The sequence below is a fragment of the Arachis stenosperma genome, chromosome 6, assembly GCF_014773155.1.
Source record: "Arachis stenosperma cultivar V10309 chromosome 6, arast.V10309.gnm1.PFL2, whole genome shotgun sequence".
NCBI lineage: Eukaryota > Viridiplantae > Streptophyta > Magnoliopsida > Fabales > Fabaceae > Arachis > Arachis stenosperma.
The window spans coordinates 24,322,985-24,333,430 of record NC_080382.1 but is presented as its reverse complement, the minus strand read 5'-3'; the positions used below and the strand labels follow the sequence as shown (position 1 = coordinate 24,333,430).

Here is a 10,446-nt window from a genome sequence, read left to right as displayed (position 1 = left end):
ATGTCCGAGGCCTTCCAGGCAAAGAGGTCGGAGTTATCTCTTAGGAGCTTAGCCAATCCTTGCTTTAGGGTTTCCCCTAGATTGGCTCCTATATGAGTATTTTTCCCTTCCTCCTTACCGACCTGTATCTCCTCGGTTTTTCCTCCCGGTTGTGGTCGTAGCTCTTCTTTGGCCCTTGCGCCCCCGAGTTCTATCGTGTGAACTTCTCTGCCTTTTCCTCTTAGATTTAGGCTTTCATTGTAGCACTTTCTTGCCAACTTTTGATCTCCCCTTACCGTTGCTATTCCCGCTGAGGTCGGGAATTTCATGCAGAGGTGAGGAGTAGATACCACTGCTCCGAGTCGATTGAGGGTAGCTCTGCCGATTAAAGCATTATATGCTGACCCCACATCAATGACTATGAAGTCTATACTCAGAGTCTTTGATTTTTCCTCTTTTCCAAAAGTAGTGTGAAGGGGCAAAAATCCTAGCGGTTTTATTGGCGTGTCCCCTAATCCGTATAGGGTGTCGGGGTAGGCTCTTAATTCTTTCTCATCTAACCCTAGCTTGTCGAAAGCGGGCTTAAAAAGGATGTCCGCCGAGCTTCCTTGGTCTACTAGGGTTCTGTGGAGATGGGAATTTGCTAGGATCATGGTTATCACTACTGGGTCATCATGTCCAGGGATTATTCCTTGCCCATCTTCTTTTGTGAATGAAATGGTAGGGAGGTCGGGTGACTCTTCTCCGACCTGATAAACTCTTTTGAGATGTCTTTTGCGAGAGAATTTGGTGAGTCCCCCTCCCGCGAACCCTCCTGAGATCATATGGATATGTCTCTCTGGTGTCTGCGGTGGTGGGTCTCTTCTATCCATGTCGTCTCGCTTTCTCTTTCCGTGACCGTCCGACCTTTCTATGAGATATCTATCAAGCCGACCTTCTCTAGCCAGCTTTTCTATCATATTTTTAAGGTCGTAACAGTCGTTTGTGGAGTGACCATATATTTTATGGTACTCGCAGTAATCGTTGCGGCTTCCCCCTTTTTTATTTTTAATGGGTCTAGGGGGTGGCAATCTCTCAGTGTTACAAATCTCTCTATATACGTCCACTATAGAAACTTTCAGAGGAGTATAAGAGTGATATTTTCTTGGCCTTTTGAGACCGAGTTCTTCCTTTTTCTTGGTTTTCCTTTCCCTCTCTTTTGTTGAGGGAGGGGGTCCGGGTCGCCAACTCAGGTCTCTTAATTTGGCATTTTCCTCCATGTTGATGTACTTTTCAGCTATTTCCTGTACATCACTCAAAGAGGTGGGGTGTCTTTTGGATATGGACTGCGAGAAGGGACCTTCTCTAAGCCCATTGACTAACCCCATTATTACTGCCTCGGTGGGTAGGTCTTGAATCTCCAAACATGCTTTATTGAATCTTTCCATATAGGCTCGTAAAGATTCTCCGACCTCCTGTTTTATTCCCAGGAGGCTCGGTGCATGTTTCACTTTGTCTTTCTGGATTGAGAACCTCATCAAAAACTTCCTTGAGAGGTCTTCAAAACTAGTAACCGACCTCGGGGGGAGGCTATCGAACCACTTCATCGCTGCTTTCGATAGAGTGGTCGGGAAGGCTTTGCATCGCGTAGCGTCGGAAGCATTAGCTAGATACATCCGACTTTTGAAGTTGCTCAGGTGATGCTTTGGATCCGTGGTTCCGTCATAGAGGTCCATGTCAGGGCTTTTGAAGTTTCTCGGGACTTTAGCCCTCATTATGTCCTCACTGAAGGGATCCTCCCCACTTAAGGGTGGTTCTTCTTGTTCGTCGCGGGAGTTGCGACTTTTGAGGGAGGATTCCAACTTTAAGAGTTTTCTTTCTAACTCTTTTCGTCGTTCCATCTCCTCTTTTAGGCTCTTTTCAGTTTCCTTTTGCCGCTCTCGTTCCTGCTCTAACTGCTCCAGGCGGCTGTGGACTAATCCCATGAGTTCAGTCACATGGGGTGGTCCTTCTTTTCCTGACTCGTGCCCTTCTGAGGAGTTTACCTTTGGGTTCTTTACTCCGGAAGTGCCTTCCCTGTGTTGATTATCGATTTCTTGGTGGAGGGTGAGGTCCACATCGTTGTTGCCTGTGTCCAGATTCTCTTGTTCAGAATCTGTCTCCACATGGCCTTCTTCGTGGGATCTATCCGTCATCGTTGGATGATCTCTCGGGTCCCCGGCAACGGCGCCAATGTTACGGTGGGTAACCGGAGATTAAATAAGATGGATGGCTTTGGTTGGCCCAATCGTCCGCGGATGGTGGCTTCCGAGCTAGTTTGCACGTTGGAGCCTCCTTCCGACTTGTGTTTGTGAGTGAATGGGGGGTGGTACCTGCAAAGACACTCCGATGCCTAAGTTAGCAAGGGTGTGAGCAGGTCTAGAGAGTATTGGGCTTAGAGATACCTGAGGGGTGTCAGTGTATTTATAGTGGTGAGCCAATAACCACCGTTGGAGTAGTGCCATATTTTTAGGGTGTTAACCGTCCCATTATCTTAGGGAGGTTAAGATATGGCTCGATAAAGTAGTTAGAGAGATTTTAGGGGCAGTTACTCATTTGAATGAGTGCTTATCTGCCAACTATTCTCCGTCCCGACTTCTTGGGAGTAAGTCGGGTTTAACACCGACTTCTTAGTGTGAAGGTTGGTGCTTAGTAAGGCTCAATCCTCTGGACTAGGCCTTTTATTTGGACCTTGGGCTTTTATTATTGGGCCAGGGTATGAACATTTACCATTTCTATATAATTTAATACAATTATTTAAAAAAACAAAAGAAATATACGACAATAATAAAATCCTGTGAAGTTGGTCTCTTTAATAAATATTGACTTGTGTAATTTTGAGATTTTTCTTTAGTTCTTTCTGGAGATAATTTAAAAAAAAATTTATAAAAAATAATTGAAAAAAAATACAAAATATATAATATAAATTACAAATAAATTTTATTAATTATGATATATTAGAATGTATATCTAATAAATAGATGTTGTGTCAAAGTTGAATGTGCCTGGAGAATTGGAGATGTTTTGGACAATTCACTTAAAAGATTAAAAAATAGAATAATAGTAGCAAGAGAGAGTTATTAAAAATATGTTTAAATTGACTAAATAATATACACTTTAAATATTTGTAACTGAAAATTGTTATGGTTATAATTTTAATGTAAATAGTAATTGTATATCATTATTACTTTTTTTAATTCAATTGAGTAACAATAGGTATTGAATTTAATTGATTAAGATGATTGAAGTTTTGTACCATTACCATATAAAAATTTATTATCTTTTATATTACAAAATTGTAAAAAAGGCATCTATACAAAGTTGTTGATGTGACAATCATAAAAATCAATATGTATTTTGTATGTAATAAAAATAGATAGATAGATGCTTTACAAATATATCAACTGAACAAGAGATTCACATCCTTAGTTACAGCTAATTAATGAAAACTTTCAATTGGAAAAATTGAATTTCTGTTTTGAATGTAAATGTTGTGAGATGTTCTGATGCATATCCATTTTTTAATCCATTTTCACATGCAGTCACCTGATTTGATAGTACTCTCACATAAATTCATTAGTTGATGTCGAAAAAACAACATAGATTCACTAATTCTATGCTAATGAGCATGTTTCCAATTCAATACCTCGGATGATAAATTACATTGGTATGATTACAAATCTTTGCCTGTGTTGTTCCAAAGGCATGCTTTTGCAGCATTAATTCATGTTTGCTTTTACTAAGAAAACATCCGAGTCTATGTTAGTGTAGTTAGATACCAAAAAAGTTTAAGGCATGGTACAGATAGTCTTGTCTTTATATTGCATACACCGTCTTATACTCGTTCTCCGATGGCGACATCATTGACATGGATAATGACTGCCTACTGCTCATTGTTGTCCGAAGACTTCGCAATCTGGCAGCCTCGAGTCGGTGAGCGATCACCCAATAACATAGTGTTCCTAGTGTAGCTGCCATAATCACAGTTCCTAGAGCTGTTGCTGCTATAGCCAAACCTTTATTATCCCCCACAACGATGTATGACATTGCAAGGAATGACACAGAAATTAGCACACAGGCTAACCACATCAACTTGTTTATAACAGCCGTCATTTGTTTCTTCGCTTTCCTCTCTATGACAACCACCGATGTTTGGACAACCACAACGGCCAATGATATGAAGAGGGCGAGAGAATCAAAGATTATGAATATTGTGAACTCGATATTGGGAGCGATGTATACCTCCCCAAGAGACAAGCTGGGAGGACGGTCACTTGGGGTCTGAGGATACTGGCCTGGAACATTAAATATGGCTGCAAAAGCAACTGTTGCTATAAGGACAGCAACAACAGTGTTGGAGTTGATTGCATTGTTAAGTCCCTCGGCCTGCATTTTATTGATTCGTTTCGCTATGCCTTGCATCCTTCTTTGCGTTTTAAATGTGTGTTCCAGCTGGTTATGAACCCCACTTTTGATATCGCTCACAGTTCGTTTGAGCTCGAGGGCTGTGTTTGTGGCAGGTGACTTGATGGACTTGGCACTTTTAGCTCCCCGAACTTGCAGCAAGTTGGCAATGTCCTTACGGTTGTTTTTCTCGGCAGTATCCAGCGCAGTTTCACCAGATTTATTGATAACATCAGTGTTTATTTCTCGGCATTCTAGTATCTTCTGAACAATCTGCAAAGATTATCAATAGAATGCTAAGAGAAGTTTGCTTACAACGGTTGCAGGACCAGTCAACTGCTTATGATGATGTCATATCAGGATATTAAAATTTTAAAACAAGGTCAACAAACATTACTAGGGAAAAACAAACACCAAAGTTTATGTCAACGTATTATTTCATTTTCACCACCCATATGCTGCAGTCCACAAGACAGCGATTGCCATATAAAACACTAGTAGTGGCACAAAGTGCATTTTTCCCTCAAAGTGCTTACTAGATTAATTTAGAGGTAGGGCTATGACTGCAGCTGCCCTCCTAGACCCTACAGTAGGAGTCGTAGGCATTCGGCCGCTCTTTATGCTAGTTATCAAATAAAATAGACATACTTCTGAAGTTCTTTGAATATCATACACAAAATTAACTTGAGAAAATAAGTTTAGATTATGCTCTTAGAAGATGATGGACTCTGAGTCCAATGGAAAACCTTATGCTCACTATCTTAACAAAGCGAGAACAGGAAAGTGGTTTTTACCTGTAGGCGACCCTTTCGGGTTGCAATATGCAGAGCAGTGTTTCCCTTTGCATCCACCATGTTAAGCAATGATGTGCTTGATTTCAAAAGTTCATCCACCAAGTCAAGGTTTTGTCCTTTCACTGCCATATGGAGTGCTGTCTGCCCCTTCTTATCAACTCTTGTTGCGAGTTCTGGTTCTCTGCTCAGAAGGGCCTTGATGACCTCAACATGGCCATTCCTTGCAGCAGAATGCAACACAGTTTTCCCATTGCTTTTCGCAATACTTATCAGGCTGCTACCCTTTTCAAAGAGAAAATTTACTACCTCAATATATCCTTGTGCTGCAGCTGTGTGCAATGCAGTAGTGTTTGACATATCGACTGTCATTGAAACTTCGGGAAAGGCTTCCATGAGGACCTTCAATATCTCTACAAACCGGAAGAGAGAAGAGGAGTCAGAAAAATTCCAAACATTAGATTAATGATAAATTTGTAAGTGTGATGATCAACAAAAATAAGAGTCAAAATGTAAAACCTAGAAAGCTAGCAGATGTAAAAGAGTTATGGCTAATTTGACATAAGAACTCAAATTGGAGAGAAATAATGTGTAGTTCTATATCAACAAATCCTAAGAAGCGAACTTTCTTTGAAAAATTAACCAGAGAGTTATTATAACATGTTGCACATCATTCATCAAAATGAAGTGAAATAACTGTAAGCTCCGATGAAGTAAAGAGAATTAAGACACTCACCCAAGTTCCCATTTTTAGCAGCAATGTGGAATGCATCAAATCCGTTCTTAGCTTTGAAGCCGGCCAAACCAATATCATGATATTTGATCAATTCCTTCACTATATCAAGATTATCATTTTCAGCAGCAACATATAAGGCAGTTTCACCAGAGTTATTTGTCTTTGAGAGCAACTCCTTCAATTCCTCCTCTCCATTCTCAGAGATGATTCCCAGCACCAATTCCATGTTTCCAGCTCGGATTGCTGAGTGCAAGGGAGAATCACCCCGGATACCGGTCAATTGTTTCTTCATCTTCTCTGGAAGGTATCTTTAATCTTCAATACTTATAAGATGGATGTAACATATCAAGTTCACATTCCTTAAAACATATCCAAGATACAATTATTCATTGTCTCCCTCATATCACATCACTCAGCCATTCAAAATTTCTGGCCACATCTGCATTCACAATTCAGGACCCAACCAGACTCTTAATACAGATTCAGCATAGGCTAAGAAACAAAAACATGGGTAAGCACTAGGAACCCAAAGTGTTCCAAATTCAGTTTTCATGTATTTATTATTACTTTATGGTAAAGAGCAAAGCAAGACATTAATTCAACAGATGCACACAATTATTGGGCGAACAATGCTTGGGGGAAAAAGAAGACATGAACTAACCAACAATTGCTGAATAAGACAGCAACAGCCTAGGTTGAGCCTTGAGAGTTGGTGTTGCTAAGATCTAAGTTATAGAAACCGAATAAGAAAAGGGTATTAAACTAAGAATAGCAAGAAGAGGAAATGAAGAATGAAAGTAGCGGGAAACCGAGGTGTGAAGAGGCAGAAACTGAATCACACTCGGTCCCCTCCTCACTCCTTTTCTGGGAGCACTATTCGTATGCTTTAAAAAGAGAGAAAAGAAAAAGAGCAACCAAAGAAGAAGAAGAAGAAGAAGGTGGTGTAGGTAACGCGAAGAACACCATAAAGTTGGGTGAGTTTGAAGGTATGAGGTGAATGGTGATGATTGGGTTTTGTTTTCGATTTATTATTTAATAATGTTTGACGCACATTTTTCCACCGGAGATAAACAAGAGGAACGTGTGCATTACTAACTAACTAGTAATTAACTTGTCTCTTCTTGCTGATTTACGATTTTAGAAGAAGTCTTGTGTGTAATAAATCTCACTTACCCTTGCCAGTGAAAAAGAAAAATGTTAATTACATTTCTTACACCCTTCTCTTTTTTTTCTTAAAGAGGCAAATAGTTTTCCATGATTCATCCCAGTATCCCATGCATACGAAATACGAATAGTTGAATACGATTCTCAATGGTAAAATCATCATGTAGGTAAAAGTCATTCTATAACCAACAAAAAAAAATCCGTCTCATATAAATTATTTATTTATTTTTTAATTTTTAAATACCAAAAAAATATTTAAATAAATTCTTTTAATTTGTTAAGAGTTTTAGAAATATTTTTAAATATTTTTAATTTTATCTTAAAATTTTTTTATTTACATTAAAAATATCTGTAATGATTAATTTTTTAAAAAATTTAAAAATAATTTAATATTAACATTACAAAAATAATTGTTATAAATAAATCAAATATAATTGTTATATATTATTATTAGATTAATTTTAAATTTTTAAAAATTTAACTGTTATAAATATATTTAATATAAATTAAAATTTTTAAAATAAAATTAAAAGAAATAAAAAATATTATTAAAATTTTTACAAAATTTTAAAATAAAAAATATATTTTATTTTTAAATAAATAAATAAAAAGAAAGTAAATAACAAAAAGAAGGAGTGGGGGTTGGCCGAGTCAAAGGAATATGTTTGACTATAGAGACGTAGCCGCCTCCCGGAGGGCTATTTTGGTCTTTTGATGTTACTAGCAGACAGAGATGCACCTGTCTTTAGTTACTTGGATGTTTGAGACCACCACGGCACTGCCACTCACTCACAATCCACTCACAAATGACTAAAGTCCAAACAATATCGTGTATTGTAACAACCATCTTATTTCCTTTCACACTAGGCACTCAATGTCTTATACAAACCTTATATCCAGCTCCGCCAACAATAATTAACCCCCTCATATTTGTAGCTAAAGATTATATCGTTGGTTGCAAATAAAGGTGTTTTTTGTTTGCAAAATTAAATTTTCAATCGAACAGGATAACTCTTTCCAATCCTTGTTTATAGTCCATTTATCATAAAAATAATTTCATATCAATTTTTGCATTATAAACACTAAATAAAAACTGAAAGTGATTCTTTATAAAAGAGATTAATTTTAATGACTCTTATACTTCTACTTATTTAATTAATTAAACTAAAAAATAATATAATTATTAACTTAAAAATTTTTTATAATAATATTATTAAAATTTATAAATTAAAAATAATTCATTATTATAAATTAATAACATACGAAAAAAATTTAATTTCATAAATAATAAATAATAAATAATATATAATTTGAATTTAAATTAATATTTAAATATTGATTGGAGAAATTAAAAAAATATTAAAAAATTAAAAAAATATAATAATAAAAATATGTGTAAGTTGTATTTATAGAATAAATTTTAGCCGTTATTAAATTCTAATGTTCTAATATTTATTTTAATTTAATTTTTTTATATTTTTTTAAAATAACTTATCAAATAGCAAATTATGATTGATTACACTTTCCTCTAAGTTGGGACTCTCTTTCCTCGACCCACGTGGAGTCTCTCTCTCCTTATTCTTCAAGGGTCAGACCTTAGCTTTTTACGAGAAAAGCTGAAAATCTGAAATAGGACTTTTGAGAAATTGCCCTTGGAGATTGTCTTCTTTGGTTAAGGAATCTAGTGAGATAATTAATCATTAGACAATTAGTATCCAATTTGTGCCAAAGTGCTAAAATGGACATTAAAAAATAGAAGAATGTTAGGAAATAATAACTTTATTTTTTAATTATTAATTGGCCATTAATAATGTTTTTAATGGTGTGAGATTATATTTAATGATGAGATATTACTTATTTTTCTTTTGATAGTTAAATATTGGCCACAAAATACAAAAATTGTTGGTCCCTAAACTTTTCCATAAAAAATGTTTATCTGATAGTTTTTTTTTTTTTTTTTGTAGAAAATGGTTGCTTCAATCCAATCTATGGAAAGCAATTACCTTGAGCACTCATACTACACAAATTATTTTTCATATGAAAATTACATTGGTGTATTTGACTCAATATTTGGGAGGAAGAGAGGTGTTTTGTCGTGTTATGGGTGTTAGTTTCAATACCCGGAGGGCGTAGTGACAAGTCCGTTAGAAGCGTGGCAGGCCTTGAAAACACGCAGGGGGTGTGGTGAAGTAGCTGGCAATGACGGGTGGCACAGGACTGAATATACGTGGAGGCGTGTTGCCTCTGAATCCTGATAACAGGGTCTTCACTTGTTTTCAAGAAGCTTGGAGCAACACGGGAGAGCGTGTTGCAAGCAGTCTGCATGCAAGGGACAGTCCCCACCCCGGTAACCAGCGACGCTCAGAGAATATCTATAAATTGAACTTCTTGGTGACCATTTTCATGCATCAAGTGTTATTGTTGGTAATCTTAGTTTCACAGTTTTACCGAGAAAGAAGAAGAGAGGCTAAAGAAGAGAGTTAGGAATTAGGTGTTAGAAAAAAAATTATATAAAAAAATATTAATTTGTAGTGATTAAAAATGGCACGTAATTATATAGCACTTGAAGAACATATCATCAATTATTTGGATCATCCAGTTTATGTAAGTTCATAAATTTTACTATTTTTTGTATTTAAATTAATTTTTATTTTTGTTGTTGTTAGTATTATATAAAAATTTAATATTATTTACATTTTTTTATTTTCGAATATAAATAATATTCAGCCAACTATGACCGAGAGCTATCATGGCAAAGCTTGGTAAGTGTTGAGTTAAGAAATTAACTAAATTAATTAGTGATGACAAACATTATTTCTGGGCAAAATGAATAATTAGTGTTGATTAATTATAACTGCATATTACTAATTATTTATAAAATATTACAGGCCAAAATGTGAATTACAGCCCAAATAGAACGAGAAATAAAACAAGGCTGACGGGCCAACCATGTAAACGAAGTCTATAAGGAAACAAAGATGAAAAAATCAGAACGGGCCAAGCATATCACTACCCGATCCAAGCCCAATTTTTCTTCAGCAAGCAATTCCCTCCATCTTGTTCTTACCAAAGTAACGTTTCTCTCTCTTTTGTCTTAGTCAAATCAGAGTTTCAGAAAAGTAAGAAAGAGAAAGAGAAAGAGCTTCTTCCACACGCCATTCACAGAAGAAGAAAAAAAGAGAAAGATCAAGTTTGAGAGGCCGAAGTCTAATCATCCAGTTCAAACCAAATCAAGCTTAGGTCAAGATTAAAGGTAAACTATTTCCTCTTCCATGCATCAGATCTTCTTCTCTTCTTTCCAACTCTCTGCAAGTCCGAAAATGGCATACAAGGGAAATTTGCCTTCAGCCCCAA

At 36.3% G+C, this 10,446-nt stretch overlaps 1 protein-coding gene across 2 annotated transcripts; it reads right to left on the bottom strand.

Moving 5' to 3' along the window:
• Positions 1-3,547: 3,547 nt before the first annotated feature.
• LOC130935043 (ankyrin repeat-containing protein At5g02620-like) lies at positions 3,548-6,940 on the bottom strand. 2 transcript variants are annotated; one of them, XM_057864590.1, is made up of 4 exons: positions 6,590-6,940; positions 5,929-6,367; positions 5,196-5,605; positions 3,548-4,674 (listed from the first exon to the last, which is right to left on the bottom strand). In XM_057864590.1, the coding sequence occupies exons 2-4, from the start codon at positions 6,218-6,220 to the stop codon at positions 3,814-3,816; spliced, it is 1,563 nt and encodes a 520-aa protein (XP_057720573.1). In that variant the 5' UTR covers positions 6,221-6,367; positions 6,590-6,940; the 3' UTR covers positions 3,548-3,813. The 2 variants fall into 2 exon arrangements, with proteins under 2 accessions (XP_057720573.1, XP_057720572.1); XM_057864589.1 differs by having other exon boundaries at positions 5,929-6,940.
• Between the last annotated feature and the right edge of the window lie 3,506 nt (positions 6,941-10,446).

Coding starts and splice junctions, on each gene's coding strand:
- LOC130935043 (XM_057864589.1), bottom strand. CDS start 6,220: ATGAAGAAACAATTGACCGGTATCCGGGGTGATTCTCCCTTGCACTCA. Junction 5,606..5,928: donor TGCTAAAAATGGGAACTTGG/GTGAGTGTCTTA, acceptor TCCGGTTTGTAG/AGATATTGAAGGTCCTCATG. Junction 4,675..5,195: donor CCCGAAAGGGTCGCCTACAG/GTAAAAACCACT, acceptor TAATCTTTGCAG/ATTGTTCAGAAGATACTAGA.